Source organism: Hemitrygon akajei, chromosome 15 (assembly GCF_048418815.1).
Source record: "Hemitrygon akajei chromosome 15, sHemAka1.3, whole genome shotgun sequence".
Lineage (NCBI taxonomy): Eukaryota > Metazoa > Chordata > Chondrichthyes > Myliobatiformes > Dasyatidae > Hemitrygon > Hemitrygon akajei.
Window position 1 is genome coordinate 26,224,547 of NC_133138.1, and position 21,777 is coordinate 26,246,323.

The 21,777-nt window shown below is 45.9% G+C and overlaps 1 protein-coding gene across 1 annotated transcript in view; it reads left to right on the forward strand.

Annotated features, from left to right (window-relative positions):
- The first annotated feature begins 21,369 nt into the window (after window positions 1–21,369).
- Window positions 21,370–21,777, forward strand: part of LOC140739544 (melatonin receptor type 1A-like) — a 36,080-nt gene continuing 35,672 nt past the window's right edge. Inside the window, exon 1 of the mRNA XM_073067941.1 lies at window positions 21,370–21,553. Coding sequence (XP_072924042.1) covers window positions 21,370–21,553 — 184 coding nt within the window. The remainder of the gene's footprint in view (window positions 21,554–21,777) is intronic.

The window sequence follows — 21,777 nt, forward strand, 5'->3', positions numbered from 1 at the left end:
AATGGTTCTAGGTCCTTGCTGAGTCAGGAGTTCAGTGTAGTCATAAACAGCCTCTCAAAGCCTTTCATCACTGTCGATTTGAGTGCTACCGGGTGATAGTCATTAAGGCAGCTCACATTATTCTTCTCAGGCACCGTATAATTGTTGCCTTTTTGAAGCAAGTGGGAACTTCTGCCGGTAGCAATGAGAGGTTGAAATGATTTACTTTGTTTAAGAGTTGTGATGTTGGAGAATTGTTGTGAAAGGAGTTAAACTGTGTATATATAATTTTTGAATTTGAATTTAAACTTGTAGATAGACTGCCTGGAACTGAAACTAAAGTTAACTATAATACTTGAGAATAGGAATTCTATTTGGTTATCTAACTAACTAGGGATAACTAAAAAGGGAAGTTTAGTCTGTAAACTTTTAAATAGGGAATAACCACTAGATCCATTAGAGAAATTGGAGTAACAAAGGTTATTCTAATGAATATCACTGATTCTAACTAAACAGGAATTTGGCTTTTGTTGATATCTAAGATTTGGAACCTAACCAGAATGTTTGAATTCTGAATTGTTCTTGCTCATGTAAATATTTTGTACATATTGATTTTTTCTTATAAACAAAACCTTATTTTCAAAAGTGGTTTCTATTCACTGCCTCTTTCTGATTCCTAGAACCTACTAGCACTTAGTGGAATTTGATTTTATCAAAAGAGTGCAACTAGTCACACACGATAAGATTGGTGCTACACAAGTGTTACACTAGTGCTGTAAAGTGGTTACCCTGTGTTACCATCCAGTTTGTTTTGTACTGCACTTGGTTCCATTGTTTCTCCTATTTCAAGAGTGGCTGCACTCCAAATCTGCTTCCTAGATCATGGAGTACTTTGGGTCTTACTAAAAGAGGCAGGAAAAAACATGACATTCTTCTACAAAATAGCTCCAGGAAGTAAACTGTTCCAGGACATTTGAAGACATATAAGCGTTAATGAAGTACAAATTAACACACACAAAAAGCTGCAGGAACTCAGCAGCATCTATGGTCAAAGTTTTGGGCTGAGACCCTTTATTAAGACTGGAAAGGAAAGGGGCAGAGTAAGAAGAGGGAGGGTAAGGTAGGTGAGTGGGGGCGGGGGTATGAAGTAAAAAGTGGGAGGGGCTGGGTGGAAAAGGTAAAAGGCTGAAGAAGGAATTTACATTCATACACAACAGTTATCATGAGTCAAAAGGAAAAGTGTATTTTCTCCAAAGGGATACACTTGGCAAGTCCATAGATCATAAATAATGAGATGAAACCATATTGATAATCCTTTTCATTAATTTGATTCTTCCACTTCTCTGTATTGTAGAATCAGCTTTGGTGTCCGATTAAAGAAAGAGATAAAACCTGCTCTATAAGAAACAGTAGATAGATGAGTTTGTTTGACAGTATATATCTCATATCTCTTCAGGCTGTGTGCACAAGTAGCTATCTCTTCTCTGAATCTGCAACCCATGGAAGTTTCAACACGGTAAATGTCTTAGGAGTTGTAATATCACTACTAATTTAGCTGAGGGCAATATAGCATCATACTTACAGTAAGTCATTCCATTTCTTTCTTGTTCAGAAACTCTGCCAGAGTTTTATTCAACTTTTTAGGTAGTTTCACATCTCTGAAAGTAGTTGCCTTTAAGAATATTTAAGAGCAGTTTTTCCAGCAAAGCTCAGATTGCAAAGACCATAAGACCATATAGGAGCAGAAGTAGGCCATGGGCTGATCTAATTCTTCTAGTCATCCCCACTCCCCTGCCTTCACCCCATACCCTTTGATGCCCTGGCTAATCAAGAACCTATCTAATTCTGCCTTAAATACACCCAGTGACTTGGCCTCCACAGCCTCTCATGACAACAAATTCCACAGATTTACCACCCTCTGACTAAAGTAATTTCTCTGCAACTCTGTTCTAAATGGACGACTTTCGATCCTGGAGTTATGCTCTTTTGTCCTGGACTCCCCTACCACAGGAAATCACTTTGCCATATTTAATCTGTTCGGGCCTTTTAACATTTGGAATAAGATCCCCCCTTATTCTCCTGAACTCCAGGGAATTCAGCCCAAGAGCTGCCGGGTGTTCTTCATATGGTAACCATTTCATTCCTGGAATCATTCTCGTGAATCTTCTCTGAACCCTCTCCAATGTCAGTATATCCTTTCTAAAATAAGGAGCCCAAAATTGCACACAATACTCCAAGTGTGGTCTCAAGAGTGCCTTATAGAGCCTCAACATCACATCCCTGCATTCAGCTTTTTCACAACTGACTCAACCTGGAGGTTAACCTTTAGGGTATCTTGCACAAGGACTCCCAAGTCCCTTTGCATCTCTGCATTTTGAATTCTCTCCCCATCTAAATAATAGTCTGCTTGTTTATTTCTTTCACCAAAGTGCATGACCATACACTTTCCAATGTTTTATTTTATTTGCGACTTCTTTACCCGTTCCCCTAAACTATCTAAGTTTCTCTGTTTCCTCAACACTACCCGCTCCTTCACCTATCTTTGTATCGTCGGCAAATTTAGCCACAAATCCATTAATACCATAGTCCAAATCATTGACATATATCATAAAAAGCAGCGGTCCCAACACCGACCCCTGTGGAACTCCACTGGTAACCGCCAGGCAGCCAGAATATTTCCACTCTCTGTTTTCTGCTGATCAGCCAATGGTCCACCCATGGTAGTAACTTCCTTGTAATTCCATGGGCTCTTATCTTGTTAAGCAGCCTCATATGCGGCACCCTGTCAAAGGCCTTCCGAAAATCCAAGTACACCATGTCTACTGCATCTCCTTTGTCTACCCTGCTTGTAATTTCCTCAAAGGATTGTAGTAGGTTTGTCGGGCAGGATTTTCCTTTCAGGAAACCATGCTGGCTTTGGCCTATCTTGTCATGTGCTTTCAGGTTCTCCGTAATCTCATCCCTAATAATCGATTCCAACAACTTCCCAATCTCTGATGTCAGGCTAACAGGTCTATAGTTTCCTTTCTGCTGCTTTCTACCCTTCTCAAATAGCAGAGTAACATTTGCAATTTTCCAGTCATCCGGTACAATGCCAGAATCTATTGGTTCTTGAAAGATCATCGTTATTGCTTCCGCAACCTCTCCAGCTACTTCCTTCAGAGCCCGAAGGTGCATTCCATCAGGTCCAGGAGATTTATCCACCCTCAGACCATTAAGCTTCCTGAGCACCTTCTCAGTCATAATTTTTACTGCACACACTTCACTTACCTGACACTCTTTAATGTCCGGTATACTGCAGACGTCTTCCACTGTGAAGATTGATGCAAAGTACACATTCAGTTCCTCTGCCATTTCTGCATCTTTCATTACAATATCTCCAGCGTCATTTTGTATTGGTCCTAATATCTACCCTCGACTCTCTTTTACCCATTATATACTTAAAAAAGCTTTCAGTATCTTCTTTGATATTTGTTGCCAGCTTCCTCTCATAATTCATCTTTTCCTTCCGAATTACCTTTTTAGTTTCCGTCTGCAAGTTTTTAAAAACACCCCAATCTATCTTCTCACTAGCTCTGGCTTCCTTGTATGCCCTCTCTTTTGCTTTTACTTTGGCTCTGACTTCACTTGTCACCCAGGGTAGTGTCCTCCTTCCATTTGAAAATTTCTTCTTATTTGGAATATATCTGTCTTGCACTTTCCTCATTTTTTGCTGAAACTCCTGCTCTACTGTCTTTCCTGCAAATATCCCTTTCCAGTCAACTTTGGCCAGATCTCCTCTCATACTATTGCAATTTCCTTTATTCCACTGAAATACCAACACATTGGATTTTATTTTTTCCCTCTCAAATTTCAATTTGAACTCGATCATATTGTGATCACTGTTCCCCAAGGGTTCCTTAACCTTAAGCTCTCTTATTACCCCTGGATCATTGCACAACAGACAATCCAGCACAGCCGATCCCCTAGTAGGCTCAACAACAAGCTGTTCTAAAAAGCCATCCCTTAGATATTCTACAAATTCTCTCTCTTGAGGACCAGTACTGACTTGGTTTTCCCAATCCACTTTCATGTTAAAATCCCCAACGATTATCATGACATTGCCTTTCTGACACGTCTTTTTTTATCTTCTGCTGTAATTTGTACAGCATCCCGGCTGCTGTTTGGAGGCCTGTATACAACTGCCATTAGGGTCCTTTTACCCTTGCCATTTCTTAACTCAAACCATAGAGACTCTACACCTTCCGATCCTATGTCATCCCTATCCAATGATTTACTATTATTTCTTATATACAGAGCGACACCACCCCCTCTGTCTACTAACCTATCTTTCCAATATGCCACATATCCTTGGATGTTAAGCTCCCAATGGCAGACATCCTTTAGCCAAGTTTCAGAGATGGCCACAACATCATATTTGCCAATCTGTAGCTGAATTTCAAGATTGTCCATTTTATTCCTTATGCTGCGTGCATTCAAATACGTCGACCATACCTCTTCCCACACTGCCAAATGTAAAAATGCTATTCCCTATTCCCAGTTCCTCCGTCTCTGCCGCATCTGCTCCCAAGATCAGGCTTTCCGTTCCAGGACATCTCAAATGTCCTCTTTTGGTTTCCCTTCTGCTGTCATCAATGATGCCCTCACCCACATCTCCTCCATTTCCCGCACTTCGGCCTTCACCCCATCCTCTTGTCACCACAACAGGGACCGTGTTCCCCTTGTCCTCACCTACCACCCCACCAGCCTCTGGATCCAGCATATTATCCTCCGCAACTTCTGCCACCTTCAACAGGACCCCACCACTAAGCACATCTTTCCCTCTCTACCCCTCTCTGCTTTCCGCAGGGGTCGTTCCCTCCACGACTGCCTGGTCCACACGTCCCTCCCCACAGATCTCCCACCTGGTACTTACCCTGCAAGCGTAAGTGCTACACCTGTCCCTACACCTCCTCTCTTACCACCATTCAGGGCCCCAAACAGTCCTTCCAGGTGAGGCAACACTTCACTTGTGAGTCTGTTGGGGTAATCTATTGCATCCAGTGCTCCCGGTGGGGCCTCCTCTACATCGGTGAGACCCGACGCAGATTGGGGGACCGCTTCGTCGAGCACCTCAGCTCCGTCCGCCACAACAGACAGGATCTCCCGGTTGCCACCCACTTCAACTCTGCTTCACATTCCCATTCGGATATGTCCATACATGGCCTCCTCTACTGCCATGATGAGGCCAAACTCAGGTTGGAGAAACAACACCTCATATACCATCTGGGTAGTCTCCAGCCCCTTGGTAAGAACAACGAATTCTCCAACTTCCGGTAATTCCCTCCCTCTCCCTTCCCCCATTCATTTCACTCTGCCTCCTCTTCCAGCTGCCTAACACCTCTCTCATGATTCTGCCTTCTTCTACTACCGATAGTGCTTTCCCCTTTCATTCCTTCTTCACCTTTCCTGCCTATCCCCTCCCTGCTTCCCCTCCTCCACCCCTTGATCTTTCCTCTGATTGGTTTTTCACCTGGCACCTTCCACCCTCCCCCCACCTTCTTTATAGGGCCCCTGCCCCCTCCTTCTTCAGTCCTGATGAAGGGTCTCGGCCCAAAACGTTGACTGCTTGTTTCCACGGATGCTGCCCGACCTGCTGAGCAAAAGCCTGTCATTTCTGCTCTCGCCACTGGCCTACTCCCGACAATGGCCGCTCCACTTATCGCTTCTGTACTTTTATTTAGTTTGTTCAGCTTAGTTGCTACTGCTGATAGGCCCCACACAATGGACTAACACCTGTGAAGCTCTCGTTTTAAATCACTGACTCTGACCTGCGAGAAGCACTCCTTTGCCGCTGCTGACAGGCCCTGCATGAAGAGCATAATGAGCTTTGATAAGCTGAAGGGAGAGCATGATCGATGCAGGATTTTAGTAAGAGGGTTGACGGGGTCCCTCATGGGAGGCTCATCTCGATTAAGATGCATGGAATCCATAGTGAATTGGCTGTTTGGATTCAGAACTGCCTTGCCCGTAGGAAACACAGGGTAGCAGTTGAAGGTTGTAGCCGGATGTCTGTCGATAGTGGTGTTCTGCAGGGATCAGTACTGGGAACTGATTTGTGACATATATAAACAACCTGGATAAAAATGTAGATGGGTGGATTAGTAAATTTGCCAATGAAACTAAGATTTGCAGCGATGTGCTACACACAGAGCTAGAAAAAACGACACACAGTCTGTAAGTTGCACTCCAGACTAGTATATTCAAACTTCGCGGCACTGGCTTTTACGCAGTTCCGTTCCTGCTCTTTCCGGGTGGAAAAGTCGTCGGAGGTGCATTACAAAAGTCTCTTCCCGCGCGTGGGCTTTCTCCCCTTGCTGGTGAAGAAGAAGGCCCAGCGCCATTTTGCGGCTGGCCTCTCTGCCGATGTGCGCGCCATTTTGTGAGCTGGTTCGCCTGCGTATAAAGTGGGTCGCCACATAACGCACCCCCCCCAAGAACTGGCAATACACCCCCCAATGTCCACAGTCTGGATCAGTCTCTGTTTGGGCGGTCTGCCTCTGCGCCGCAGTGCCTGAACCTCGACCGGCTGCGCCAAGTCCTCATGGGCCAGTGTGAGTCGGTCCACCATGAAAACCTCCTCTCTCCCCACAATGTCCAGAACGTACGTGGACCCGTTGTTCCTGATCACCTTGAACAGCCCCTCGTACAGCCGTTGTAGCAGTGCCCGATGTGCGCCTCTTCGTACAAATACAAACTTACAGTTCTGCAGGTCTTTGGGTACATGGGTCGGGGTCTGTCCGTGCTGTGAAGTCGGCACGGGGGCCAGGTTGCCGAGCCTTTCGCGTAGTCTGTCCAGGGCTGCTGCGGGTTCTTCCTCTTGTCCCCTTGGGGCTGGTATGAACTCTCCTGGGACGGCCAGGGGTGCGCCGTACACCTACTCGGCCGACAAGGCATGCAGATCCTCTTTGGGCGCCGTGCGGATTCCGAGCAGGACCCAGGGAAGTTCGTCCGCCCAGTTAGGCCCTTTCAGGCAGGCCATGAGAACCGACTTCAGGTGACGGTGGAAACGCTCCACCAGGCCGTTCGACTGGGAGGTAGGCAGTTGTGTGGTGTAGCTGTGTTCCCAACAGGCTGGCCACAGCCGACCACAGGCTGGAGGTGAACTGGGCGCCTCTGTCGGAGGTAATGTGGGCTGGTATCCCGAAGCGTGCTACCCAGGTTGCAATCAGTGCTCGGGTGCAGGAATCGGCAGATGTGTCGGTGAGCGGGACCGCCTCTGGCCACCTCGTGAACCGGTCTACCATAGTTAGGAGGTACCGCGCTCCTCACAACACTGGCAGGGGCCCCACGATATCCATATGAATGTGGTCGAACCTCCGGCGGGTGGGTTTGAACTGCTGCGGCGGGGCTTTAGTGTGCCGCTGCACCTTGGCTGTTTGGCACTGCGTGCACGTTTTGGCCCTTTCGCTGACCTGTTTGCGAAGTCCATACCACACAGACTTGCTGGAGACCATCTGGACGGTTGTCCTGATAGATAGGTGCGCCAAGCCGTGTATGGAGTTGAAAACTCGCCGCCTCCAGGCTGCCGGGACGATGGGGCAAGGTTGGCCGGTAGCTACATCACACAGGAGCGTCCTCTCACCCGGGCCTACGAGGAAGTCTTGCAGCTGCAAACCTGAGACTGTGGTCCTGTAGCTGGGCATCTCGTCGTCTGCCTGCTGCGCCTCCGCCAGTGCTACATAGTCCACCCCCAGGGACAGGGCCTGGACAGCGGGTCTGGAGAGTGCATCCGCCACGACGTTGTCCTTCCCCGAGACATGCTGGATGTCCGTCGTGTACTCAGAGATGTAGGACAGATATCGCTGCTGGCAGGCCGACCAGATATCGGACACCTTCATGAACGCGAAGGTCAATGGTTTGTGGTGCGTGAACGCGGTGAATGGCCTGCCTTCTAAAAAGTACCTGAAATGCCGGATTGCCAGATACAGTGCCAACAGCTCCCAGTCGAAAGCACTGTACTTGAGTTCGGGTGGTCGTAGGTGCTTGCTGAAGAATGCCAGGGGTTGCCAACGCCCCTCGATGAGTTGCTCCAGCGCCCCACCGACTGCTGTGCTGGATGTGTCCACTGTGAGGGCTGTTGGAACGTCCGTTCTGGGGTGCACCAGAATCGCGGCGTCTGCCAAGGCTTCCTTGGCTTTAACGAAAGCTGCCACGGCCTCTTTGCCCCAAGTAATGGCCTTGCCTTTACCCAACATCAGGGTGTACAAAGGACACATGATACAGGCTGCTGAGGGGAGGAAGCGGTGGTAGAAGTTCCCCATACCAACAAACTCCTGTAGGCCTTTGACCGTGTTGGGCCGGGCAAAGTGGTGGATCGCGTCTACCTTGGAGGGCAGAGGTGTTGCCCCATCTTTGGTAATCCTGTGGCCCAGGAAGTCAATGGTGTTGAGACTGAACTGGCATTTGGATGGGTTGATTGTGAGGACGAAGTCACTCAGGCGGGAGCAGAGCTGGCAGAGGTGGGACAGATGCTCCTGACGACTACTGCTGGATGCCGTCCAAATAGATGAATGCAAAGTCTGGGTCGCGTCCCACCACATCCATTAGCCGGTGGAATGTCTGTGCGCCATTCTTCAGGCCAAACAGCATTCAGAGGAATTCGAACAGGCCAAACGGGGTGAAGAAGGCTGTTTTGGGGATGTCTTCAAGGTGCACCAGGATTTGATGGTATCCCCAGACGAGGTCTACTTTGGAAAAGATGCTTGCCCCGTGCAGGTTTGCTGCAAAGTCCTGTATGTTCGGCACGGGGTAGCAGTCTGGAGTTGTAGCCTCATTCAGTCTGCGGTAGTCGTCGCATGGTCTCCAGCCCCCGGCTGCTTTGGGCACCATTTGCAGGGGGGAGACCCATAGGCTGTCGGACTGCCATACGATCCCCAATTCCTCCATCCTCTTGAACTCCTCCTTCACCAGGCAGACCTTGTCCAGGGGGTTTCTGCTCCGGTGTTGACCAAGAGGCGGCGTCCCGACTGTTTGTCCCAGACGTACAAGAGGCTGTCCTGGTGGCCAGCCGCCATAGCCATTAGTGGCAGCTGGCCATAGTGTTTCCCGGGAACTTGCAGGGCAGGCGACAATGGCGGGCTTCTGTGCCCCACTGCTGGTGGTAGAAACACCACTGTTCATTGGCCTCCTCACTCCTGCCTCTGGGTTGTATGCACTCCATTGCCGGGCCTAGTCTGGCCTGCTGTTGGGTGTGTGGCTTGGTAATCTGTCCGATGGATGCCCCGCTCTCCCTCTTGGCTTTCCACAGCATGTCTGCCTGAGCCGCCACCTTCTGGAGGTCACTGAAATCTGCATCGGCCAGTAGCAGATGTATGTCCTCGGGCAGTTGCTCTAGGAACACCTGCTCAAACATGAGGCAGGGCTTGTGTCCTTCAGCCAGGGCCAGCATCTCGTTTATTAATGCCGACGGTCTCCCAATCCATCCAGGTGCAGCAAGCGGGCACCTCGCTCACGCCGTGAGAGGCCAAAGGTCCCTATGAGCAGCGCTTTGAATGCTGCATATTTGCCTTCTTCCAGGGGTGACTGTATGAAATCCTCAACCTGGGTGGCTGTCTCCTGGTCACGGGAGCTCACCACATAATAGTAACACATGGAATCAGAAGATATCTGCCAAATCTGGAACTGGGCTTCTGCTTGGTCAAACCACACGTGTGGTCGCAGCGTCCAGAAAGTTGGCAGTTTTATCGAAACTGCGTGAACAGATGAAGAGTCGATCATCTTTGGTCCAAATCATGTTTGGATCATCGGGGTCACCAATGTAGCGATGTGCTACACACAGAGCTAGAAATAACAACACGCAGCCTGTAAGTTGCACTTTAGACTAGTTTATTCTAACTTCGCGGCACTGGCTTTTACACAGTTCCATTCCTGCCCTCTCTGGGCGGAAATAACATCAGAGTCTCTTACCGTGCGCGGGCTTTCTCCCCTTGCTGGTGAAGAAGAAGTCCCAGCGCCATTTTGGGGCTGGCCTCTCTGCGGACACATGCGCCATTTTGTGAGCCAGTTCAGCCTGCGTAGAAAGTGGGTCGCCACAGATTGGTGGTGTTGTGGATAGCGTAGAAAATTGGCAAAGAATACTGCAGGATATAGACCAAATGCAGATATGGGCAGAGAAATAGCAGATGGGAGTTTAACGTGGCAAAATGTGAAGTGTTGCATTTTGGTAGGTCAAATGTAAAGAGAGAGTACACTGTTAAGAGTTCAAAAGCCAGGAAGTGATGTTGCAGCTTTATGAAACTCTGGTTAGGCCACATCTGGAATATTGCACATAGCTCTGGTCGCCCCAGTATAGGAAGGAAGTCAAGGCTTTGGAGAGGGTGCAGAGTAGGTTTACTAGAGTGTTTGTCTGGATTAGAGGGCATGTGCTATATTGAGAGGTTGGGCAAACATGGGATATTTTCTCTGGAGAGGTAAAGGCTCAGGGGAGATCTGATAGAGGTTTATAAGATTATGAGAGGCATAGATAGAGTAGACAATATCTTTTTCCCAGGGTTGAAATGTCTAACACCAGAGTGCATACAGTTAAAGTGAGAGGGTTAAGTTCTAAGGAGATGTGACGGGCAAGTTTTTACACAGGTTGCGTGCCTGAAATGTGTTTGAGGTGGTGGTAGAGACAGATACATTAAGTACTTTTAAAAGATGTTTAGATAAGCACATAAATCTGAGGGAAATGGAAGAGTATGAAAATTGTGCAAACAGAAGGGATTAGTTTAGTTGGCCAATTGATTACTCATTTAATTGTTTCAGCGTAACGTTGTGGGCTAAAGGGCCTGACCTGTGCTGTACTGTTCAATTTAAATTAGGAAGTTCAGAGCTTACATCCTGAAACTAACTTTGTTAAGATAGAGAACAACAGATGTTTGGATATCATGGGGCACTGAGTGTTCTTAGTATTTTTCTGATTGGTTACGTACTCACTCTGTACGCAGTTTCGTCATCGTTGTTGATAAGGCCAACCACTCTTGCGTCATCGGTGAACTTGATGATACAGTTTGATCTAGATCTAGCGGTGTGAACAGCAGCAGGCTGAGCACGCGGCCAGGGGGAGCATCGATGCTCAGCGTGATGGAGCTAGAGATGTTTCTGCCAACATGGACTGACTGTGGCCTTTCCGTCAAGTCCAGGATCCAGTTACAGAGAACAGCGTTGAAATCCAATGAGGACAGTTTATTCACCAGCTTCTGAGGGGGGGGGGGGGGGGTGGGGATCTTATTAAATGCCGAGCTGAAGTCAGTAAATAGCATTCTGGCAGATGAAGCACTACTTTCCCGGTGAGTCAGTGCGACATGAAGGGCTGAGGGCACAAAATAATCAGTGGAATGATTTGAGTGACAAGTGAAGTGGAAGGGGTCCAATGAAGCCGGAAGATGGGATTTAATGCGATCCATAACCAGCCACTCAAAGCACTTCACAACTGTCAAAGTCAATGCCACTAGACTGTCTATGAGGCAGGTTACTGCCACCCTCTTGGGCATCAGGATAATAGTGGCCACCTTAAAGACTGAGCAGACTGTTCCAGAGAAATATTGAAGACGTCTTGTAGAACCATTAGTTTCCACAGCTTCACGTAAGTTAACCCTAAGGTCTTCCTCACATCAGCTGAGGCCAGACAGAGGGACGCTCCTCGGAGGGAAAGGGGGTTGGGGGGGGGGGGGGTCTTCCTCACCGGCACATAGTTCCGTGCATCAAACCGAGCATAAAGGATACTCAGCCGATCAGGAAGAGATGTGTTACTCTCGTTGACACACAGAGTGGATTTATAGTCCATTATGTTCTGAATGCCCTGTCACATGCACCTCATGTCTCTGGTGCCATGGAAATGGCTGTATATTCTCTGTGAATAATCCTATTTTGCTTTGCTGATTACATGGAGAGCACAGTTCTTGCTGACCTGAGAGCTCTTATCCCCCGATCTAAAGGCAGCATTCCGAACTCTCAGCCATACCCGGCCGGACTTCTGCTGTCAGATACAGCCAATAACGGTGATGTTCTCAATGCACTTCCCTGTGTGGCCAGTCACAGGTCTCGCCTCCTTGAACATGCTCCAGTCCGTGTTTTCAAAACTGTCCTGCAATGCTGAAGTTGCTCTTTCTGGCCCGGTCCTTATCTCCCTTTGAACTAGTTTAACTGGTTTAATCAGTGGTTCAAGTTGAGACGTTGTATCACAGATATATACTTCCTTTGGTAGGAGCTCCAGAGCTGTGCGGAGTATTGCTGATGTAATAACAGGATTCCATATAATTTTGTTAAGGTTTCTTCCCTCTTGCAGTAAATGCTAACACCCCACTTGCTTTGCTAATTGCTTACTGTGACTGCATGGAAAATTACATTGTTTTGTGTATAAGAACTAAACGCCAACACTTCTCATTTTTTTCACCTTCTAAAGATTCCATTTGTCTATTTTTCTGCCTTCACAATTTTCCACATTTGATTCCACCCATCGTGTCCTCAACTTTAACCCCCTGAGATCTTCCTATATCTCTTTCATGATTCACATCTCCATCCAACACATTATGAGTAAATTTGGATATGGTGCACTTCCCTCACCTGAAGCAGTGATAGATTGTGAACAACTTTGGGCTGAGCTCTGAACCCTACTAAATACAGTCCCTTAATTCACAATTCTCCCATTATTCACGTTTTTTGATTTCTGTCACTTAAAAAGTCTTAATCCAGGATATGACATTACCCTCAATCCCACAAACTCTTTTTGTATGAACATTGAAAGTCTTTGAAATGCTAAATAAATTTCAATTCCTGATTCCCCCTCCCCTTTGTTATTCTGCCAGTTTCCATCATTTTGGGGAATATTAACCAGGCCAGTTTGATAAAGCCACTAAATAATCATCAACAATCACCTGCAGTACCAGAGGGAATAACACACTGGACCACTGTTACACTAAATTCAACGACCTACTGTCCGATTCTACAGCCTTACTTTGGAAAGTCTGATCACTTGGCTGTACTTCTGCTCCCTGTTTAGGCTGAGACTGAAGACTGCAGCACCAGTAGTGAGGGCCAAGAAGGTATGAACAAGGGAAGCACACGAGCAATTACAGGAACGCTTTGAGTCAGTGGACTGGACTGTATCAGGGAGTCATCTTCGAGCCTGGATGAGTTGTCTCCGACTTCACTAAAACCTGTGTTGGATGAGAGTGTGCCTACAAAAACTTACTATACACTCCCAAATCAAAAGCGGTGGATGAACCAGTTGGTTTGTAGTCTGCTGAGGGCTAGATCTGTGGCATTTTAGTCTGTGATCCAGGTCTGCATCAGAAAACCAGGTATGACTTGTGGAGGGCTATTTCAAGAGCCAAGAAACAATTCCCGGAGGGGTTCGAGGCAACATTGGATGCACATCAACTCTGGCAGGGTTTGCAGGTCCTACTGCATCCTACAAAGCAAAGCCCAATGTCGTTAATGGCAGCAATGCTTCACAACCAGACGAGCTCAATGCCTTTTAGGCTCGCTTTGAAAGAGAGAATAAAACCACAGCTGTGAGGTTCCCTGCAGCATCCGATGACCCTGTGATCTCTGTCTTAGAGGCCAACGTCTGGCTGCATTTTGCAAAGCAGCAAGGTCTGATGGACTACCTGCTAAGGCTCTGTAAACCTGTGTCAACCCCCTGGCAGGAGTACTCACAGACATTTCAATCTCTCACTGCTATTGTAGAAGTTCCCACCTGCTTCAAAAGGGCAACAATTATACCAGTACCTAAGAAGAGAAGCATACACTGCCTCAATCAATGATTATCATCCAGACACACTCACATCTAAGGTGATGAAATGCTTTGAGAGGTTGGTCAAGGCTAGAATCAACATGTCTCAGGAAAGATCTGGACCCACTGCAATTTGCCTATTGCCACAATAGGTTGACAACAGACACAATCTCAATGGCTCACCCCTCAGCCTTGGATCACCTGGACAATGCAAATACCTATGTCAGGATGCTGTTTATTGAACATAGTTCAGCATTTAACACCATCATTCCTACAGTCCCGATCGAAAGACTACAGAACCTAAGACTCTACACCTCCCTCTGCAACTGGATCCTCAGCTTCCTAACTGGAAGACCACAATCTGTACGGATTGGAAATAACATCTCCACCTTGCTGACAATTAACACTGGGGCTCCACAGGGATGTGTGCTTAGCCCATTGCTCTACTCTCTCTACACCCATGATTGAGTGGCTAGGTATAGCTCAAACAGCATCTATAAATTTGCTGATTTTTGAACCATTTCAGATGGTGACAAAAGGACATACATTTGAGTGGTGTTGCAGCAATAACTTTGCACTCGACATCAGCAAGACCAAAGAGCTGATTGTGGACTTAAGAAAGGGTAAGACCAGGGAACACAAACCAATACTCACAGAGGAATGAGAAATGGAGAGAGTGAGCAATTTCAACTTCCTGGGTGTCAATATCTCTGAGGACCTAACCTGGATGCAACATATTGATGCAAACACGAGGAAATCTGCAGATGCTGGAAATTCGAGTAACACACACAAAATGCTGGTGGAATGCAGCAGGCCAGGCAGCACCTACAAGAAGAAGTACAGTCGATGTTTTGGGCCGAAACCCTTCGTCGGGACTAACTGAAAGAAGAGATAGTAAGAGATTTGAAAGTGGGAGCGGGAGGGGGAGCTCCGAAATGATAGAAGAAGAAAGGACGGGGAGGGATGAAGCTAAGAGCTGGAAAGTTGATTTGCAAAAGGGATAAGAGCTGGAGAAGGGAAAGGATCATGGGACGGGAGGCCTAGGGAGAAAGAATGGGGGCGGGAAGCATTAGAGGGAGATGGAGAGCAGGTAAGGAGTGATTGTCAGAGGGACAGAGAGAGAAAAAAGAGAGAGAGAAAAGAATAAGAAAAAAGGGGGAAATAATAAATAAATAGATAGATAGATAGAGATAGATAGATAGATAGATAGATAGATAGAGGATGGGGTAAGAAGGGGAGGGGGGAATTAATGGAAGTTAGAGAAATCAATGATCATGCCATCAGGTTGGAGGCTACCCAGACGGAATATCAGGTGTTGTTCCTCCAACCTGAATGTGGATTCATCTTGACAGTAGAGGAGGCCATGGATAGACTTATCAGAATGGGAATGGGACATGGAATTAAAATATGTGGCCACTGGGAGATCCTGCTTTCTCTAGCGGACAGAGCTTAGGTTCAAATCTCTTACTATCTCTTCTTTCAGTTAGTCCTGACGAAGGGTCTCAGCCCGAAACGTCGACTGTACTTCTTCCTATAGATGCTGCCTGGCCTGCTGCGTTCCACCAGTATTTTGTGTGTGTTGCAACATATTGATGCAGCTATAAAGAATGCAAGACTATACTTCAATAGTACCGTGGAGAGCATTCTGACTGATTGGATCACAGTCTGGTATGGGGGGGGGGGGGGGGAGGTGCTGGTTGGCTACTGTACAAGATCGAAATAAATTGCAGAAACTTGTAAAATTAGTCAGCTCTATCTTATCCAGCCTTAGTGATATCCAAGACATCTTCAAGGAACAGTATCTTAGGAAGGCAGCATCCATCATTAAGGATTCCCACCACCCAGGGCATGCCCTCTTCACACTTTTACCATTGGGAAGGAAGTACAGAAGCCTGAAGGCACACACTCAACAATTCACGAACAGCTCCTTCGCCTCTACCATCTGATTTCTGGAGACATTGAACCCATGAGCACTACCTCACTACTGTTTAATTTCTGTTATTTTGCATTATTAAAGAGGCAAAGATTCATTGCCAGGCAAAGTTGACTCCTCTAATTCCAGAACAAACTCTGTTGTCCTAATTACATTACACAATGCGTCTTCCACGTGCTCAGACATTTCATCTATTCGTCTTTGAAAAGATTTATCACTGACTGGAATCACTTTAATTATTTGATTTGTTGACTTAAGCAAAACTGTACCCAGAACCTCCCTCACTGCTGGCATAATCAGTTCTTCTCTAATTGTATGGGGCTTTCCACAGTTAGCAATGAGCAATGAGATGTCGTATGAAGCACGTAAGCCATCACTGTTTTGTTGTGAAGCGATGGCAAACATGTTTTGAAGTGTTTTCTATTACTGAAAAGTTTACACAAAGTGACTAAAGTTAAGCCGAGCTTGTTTTTGCTTTCTCAGAGTGTATTCTCCCCAAATGTTCAAAGAGCCCAGAGAGTTTCATTACCCCACTTGAAACAAAAAACTTTTTCATGCAAATCACATTGGCTGCTGTTGGTTGTTTGGTGCTGGTATAGATCCATATTTCAGAGACTATACACTGTACAGTCTACACTTTTTAATTTGGTCTGCTTCTGCCATTTCCATTATGGATTAATGACCATGTTTAACTACCTGTTTTTTTAAAACCATCCTCAAGCATTCCGACCAATAATGGGGAAAGTTATAACATCATCATGGCTCAGGCAATACCTGACTCTCAGCCTCAAGGTACATAAAGTGCAACAGTGACCTCTTGTTTGGGCTTTGCGGTGAAGACCCAAAGGGACAGATTCTGAACTTTACCCCATTGGACATCATACCCAAATTCACAGGAGTTGCACCACCATGTGATTAGAGTATGGGAATTACACTAGCTAACCCTATACTACAATAGTGAACAGCAATAATGTGCAGGCCAGGCCCAGAAATAATGCGATTACTTCAGTCCAGATTTCACGTGATATGCCAAATATATGTTGCTTTTCAACAACTATAACATACTTCAAGCAAAGTCTAAGAGAACAGTGTATTAGCAAGAGATGAGATGATCATGTGATCTTTGTAATCAATTATGAGGCACTGAGGAGGAAATAATAAGTAACTCATTTCTTAAATTCAGCCTGCAGTCCCTCAGCTGCCCCTTGCTGCTGAGCGCTCCCCCACTGCCCCCTTTATCTTTCTCACCCCCTTAGAAATTCCCAGCTTTAGGGACCACTGCTGTAGAGATAGAAGTCCCAGCTTATCCATCTTCTCCTTATATCTCAAGCCCCTCATTTCCAACAACATCCTCATGAATCTTTTCTGCCTTCTTTCCAGCTTAATAACACCCTTCCCTGCAGATACTTGATGGACTCGGCCTGTCTCACCATTCCCCCTCTCTTCTTTATACTGACCATCTCCCCACTAAACCCTCACTTCTGATGGCTTTTAAACCAAAACCTCGACAGCTCCTTTCCCTCACAGATGCTGTTCAACCCATTAAATTCTTCCCGCAGTTTGCTTGCTGCTCTCTGCAGACTGTACCGGAGGTCAAGGTGCAATATTGGTCAATGGAGTTACGAGGCTGCAGCTCCACATATTGCAGCACTGACATTGCAAAGTCAAGTTTAAAGCTTTGATATCTATGGACTGGAAGGAAAGGGGTAAAATCAGTCACAAGCAGAATTCAATGTGATAGTTTGGTGGCTGTGGGTTTCTTTTCAGGACGGATATCAGAAAGTTAGAAAGCAAATCAAAATGACACTCAAAGATAAGACACTCGATTTGCCTCCATGGTTCCAGTTTTAGGAGATGGAGAATCATTTTACAGGGTCTAAGATAGGACAAAAGGTATCATTTTAAAATCAAACAGCATCACTTCTAAAATCTGCTTATTTTCCAGTCACTAATTGTGGTGTTGGAGTTCTGACACTGGAGTGGTAGCTGGAGAGCTGGGCTCAAATCCAGAGCATGAATTCACATCCCACTATGGTAGCATCGTAGTTCATATTTAATTAACTTCATAAGACTGAAATTAAAAAGCCAGTGTCAGCAATGGAAATCGTGATGTAAGAGGCCTCTCCGGACTCTGGATTGAGGATTACCAAACGTAATGTGGTTTTTCTTGTGGGGTCTGTTTTGTGCTTTTTTGTGATATCATTCCGGAGAACATTGTCTCATTTTTTAACTGCATTGTATTTGTGGTTATAAATGACAATAAACTGAATCTGAATCTGAATCTGAAACTGAAAGGGATGGATTACTATCACACAACAACAGACACAAAATGCTGGTGGAACACAGCAGGCTAGGCAGCATCTATAGGGAGAAGCGATGTCGACGTTTCGGGCCGAGACCCTTCATCAGGACTAACCGAAAGGAAAGATAGTAAGAGATTTGAAAGTAGAGGGGGGAGGGGGAAATGCGAAATGATAGGGGTGATTACTATCACAGTTCATTTGTTTCATTAAAGTCCTTTGGAGAAGGAATGTACTACCTATCTCCTGGCCATAGCATCATAGAGTTATAGAACACTACAGCAAAGAAACAGGCCCTTCAGCCCATCTAGTCCATGCTGAACTGTTATCCTGTCTAGTCACATTGATCTGCACTTGGACCATAGACTTCTATAACCCTCTGACACCATCCTCTCGCACTACCCTCTGAAGTTCTCTTTAAATATTTCACCCTTAACCTTTGACCTCAAGTTCTAGAATCACCCAACAGTGGAAAAACTGCTAGTTGTGTTTACTCTATTTATTCTCCTCATAATTCTGTATACTGCTACCAAATCTCCCTTCATTCTCCTACAGTCCAGGGAATAAAGTCTCAACCTACTCAATAACTCAAGTGCAAGCAACATCCTTGCAAATTGTCAATCTTATTGCTACCTTCTCTGTAGGTAGGTGACCAGAACTGCACACAATACTCCAAATAAGGCCTCATACAACTCCTGTTACTAATTGTGGTGTGGGAGTTCTGAGACTGGAGTGGTATCTGGAGAGCTAGACTAAAATTAGGCCTCACCAACAACTTATATGATTTACCATCCCATTTCCTGTGAATACTTTTGAGTTATGAAGGCCAATATGCCAAAAGCTCTCTTTGTGAGGCTATCACTGACTTCCCTTTCATTTATATGATGAAAGGTGGTGATAAACACCGATGATAGCAGCTTCAGTTCTCTTTGCAGTGATTCAGAAATGAAGACGTTGCCCGCACATGGAAGGGCCTGAACATGTGCTAAGTGACAAGCAATATTCCTGACACACAGCTGGTAGATAATGACAATGTTTACAGGGTTGTTCTCCGAGTCTGGAGGTTAGGTCAAAAACGACAAACAACCCCACCAACAAGCAGCCAGCATGATCTACCAATCTTCTCCATCATTTCAGATAAAAACCATCTTCAGCAAGGAATTCTCTAAACTCCACCTCATGACAATCAATGATAACTCCGTGCCAAATATTCCAACCATTAGCATCGGGCAACAAAAATAAAACATGGGAAGCACTCGTGCTGAGAGAAACAGTTTGAAAGATTCAGGTTGATGAGTCTATCAGAACGGGAAAAGTGAGGGAAAGCAGCTTGCTTTAAGTTAGTGGGGGAGAGATAAAGATAATAAAGAGAAGGTCTATAATCAGGTGGGGCAAAGTTATCCAAGTATCAATTACTTTCTGTAGTAGAAGTTATAAAGAGCAATGGAACATTGTCAGATGCAGAGCATACAGTAACAGTAGTCAGAATCTGACAAAGTTACTGGAAGCAGCTAACTAATCAAGCAGCATCTGTCAGCAGAGAAGCATCAGATCAATGACCTTACATCAAAGTCAGCCATCTTCTTCACAAAATGGAGAAGCCAGCTACTTTACATGTGACAACTAGGTTAATATTAAATCTTAACCTGACATGCTTCAGTACATTAACCTGTCCTATGCTGATCTCACATTCGTTAAGGTCCCTCTCACTGGTAAACACTGAAACAAAATATTCTTTATGGATCTCCCCTATGTCTTCCATCTCCAAACATATTTTCCCCTTTATCCCTGAGCAGTCCTACCCTCACTCTTCTAATCCACCTGACCTTCACATGTGTATAGAAAGTCTTGGGATTTTCATTAATCTGACCAGCCAAGGTCTTTTCATGTCTTCTTCTCGATCTCCTCTGTCCCTTCTTAAGATCCTTCCTAGTTGTGTTACAGCTCTCAATAGTCCTGTCTGATTTTTGCTTCCTAAATTTGAAGTTTACTCCCTTTTGTCTAAATGTTCCTCTCTTTTCATCCATTGTTCCTTCCCCTTTCCCTGTTTCAATGGGTCAAACCTATCCAGAATCTCATGCAAGTGTTCCCCACACAACTGATATGTTTTTGCCATGCATTTTCCTGAGAAAATCTGCTCCCAAGTTGCTGCTAATAGCATCATAATTAGCCCTCCTCCAATCTAATATTTTCCCATGCTATCTGCTCCCATCCCTGTCGAAGGCTGTGGTAAAGGTCATGAAGCTCCCATCCCCGTCCAAGGCTGTGGTAAAGGTCATGACTACTGTTACTGTATGCTCTGCATCTGACAATGTTCCATTGCTCTTTATAACTTCTACTACAGAAAGTAATTGATACTTGGATAACTTTGGATGGTAGTCACCATCTTGGAAATGCTGGCCGGTTGAAAGATCTGTCACATGGCCAGGTTCATTACCTAGTATTGGAACCACTGTGGCCTCTCCTCTAGTAGGACAAAGTGCATAGAATCAACATACCTATGATGTGAGGCCAGAAGTCTTTAGGCTTATCCTCAGTATATAGCGTCTGGATTGGCAAATATAGCAAGAACCTGAAGATATCATGATCCCTGCAAACTTCCTCTCCAAATCACAAATCTCCCCGATTTGTAAATATCTTGCTGTGCTTTTTTATTGTCTCTGGGTCAAAGGTCTGGACGACCTTGCTAAATAGTTCTGCCCAGCTTGTCTGCAGGCGTGGACTTCAGCGATTCAAAAACTGTTCACCGTTGCCTTCTCAGACGTAATGAGAGATGAGTAACAGATTTAGATCATTGCAGTGATAACGCACAGTCTCTGAATTTTTTTTAAAAAATGACAAAAATAAAGGCATCTGCCTATTTAGTGAGAGAGACTTAGATGCGTAATTGATTGTCTACCTGCCGGATATTCTCCGCACTTCACAGCGCGGAGTTGGTTGAACGGCTGGATCTGTAGCTTGCGGGATCACTTCCAAGACGAAATTGAACCGCCGGTGTTGTCCGACCGCTCTGCAAAAGAGGATAGAGGCGGAGAGGTTTGGAATGTGTCGGGGGGTTCGGAGCGGACAGGCAGAAGTCGGAGTGGACCAGAGAGGGTCGGAATAAGGCAAACGGTGTCCGACTGAACCAGAGGGGGTCGGAGTGAGACAGGGACGATTGGAGAGAGCCAAAAGATCGGAGTGGACTAGAGTGGTCTAGAGAACCAGCGAGGGTAGAACGGAGCAAGATAAGATAAGATTATCCACAAGATAAGATGCAGAATCCCTTTTAAATAGGCGGGGTTGTGCCGGGTGGCGTCCAGTTTGGGTACACCCCTCTCAGCGGAATTATCCCCAAGACAACGTCTTGCTATTTCTGTTAGTGATTACAGTACCTCTCACACTGGGTGAGTCCTGTGATGAGTGGGGTAATAACTTTGTCGAAGAATCTCTCACTTGAGGATGTGGAGAGGCTTCCCGAGAGGCGCGTGTGGGTAACTAGTGCCCTGGCCACTGTGCTCATCTTTACCATCGTGGTTGACCTTCTGGGCAACTCGCTGGTCATCGTCTCCATTCTCAAGAACAAGAACCTAAGGAAAGTAGGTGAGTTCCTTCGCTTGAATTCTTATTTGTAAAGAGGATGGAGAGGGATTCGCTTAATCTCAGATGGGACTGTTCATTGTCATCGAACTCCTTCGCTCCGCATATTTTACTCACTGTCCATTCTTCACTATCCACTCTCCATTTTTCCTTATCCACTCCACTCACTCACCATTCTTCACTATCCACTCCACTTACTCTCCATTCTTCACTACCCACTCCACTCA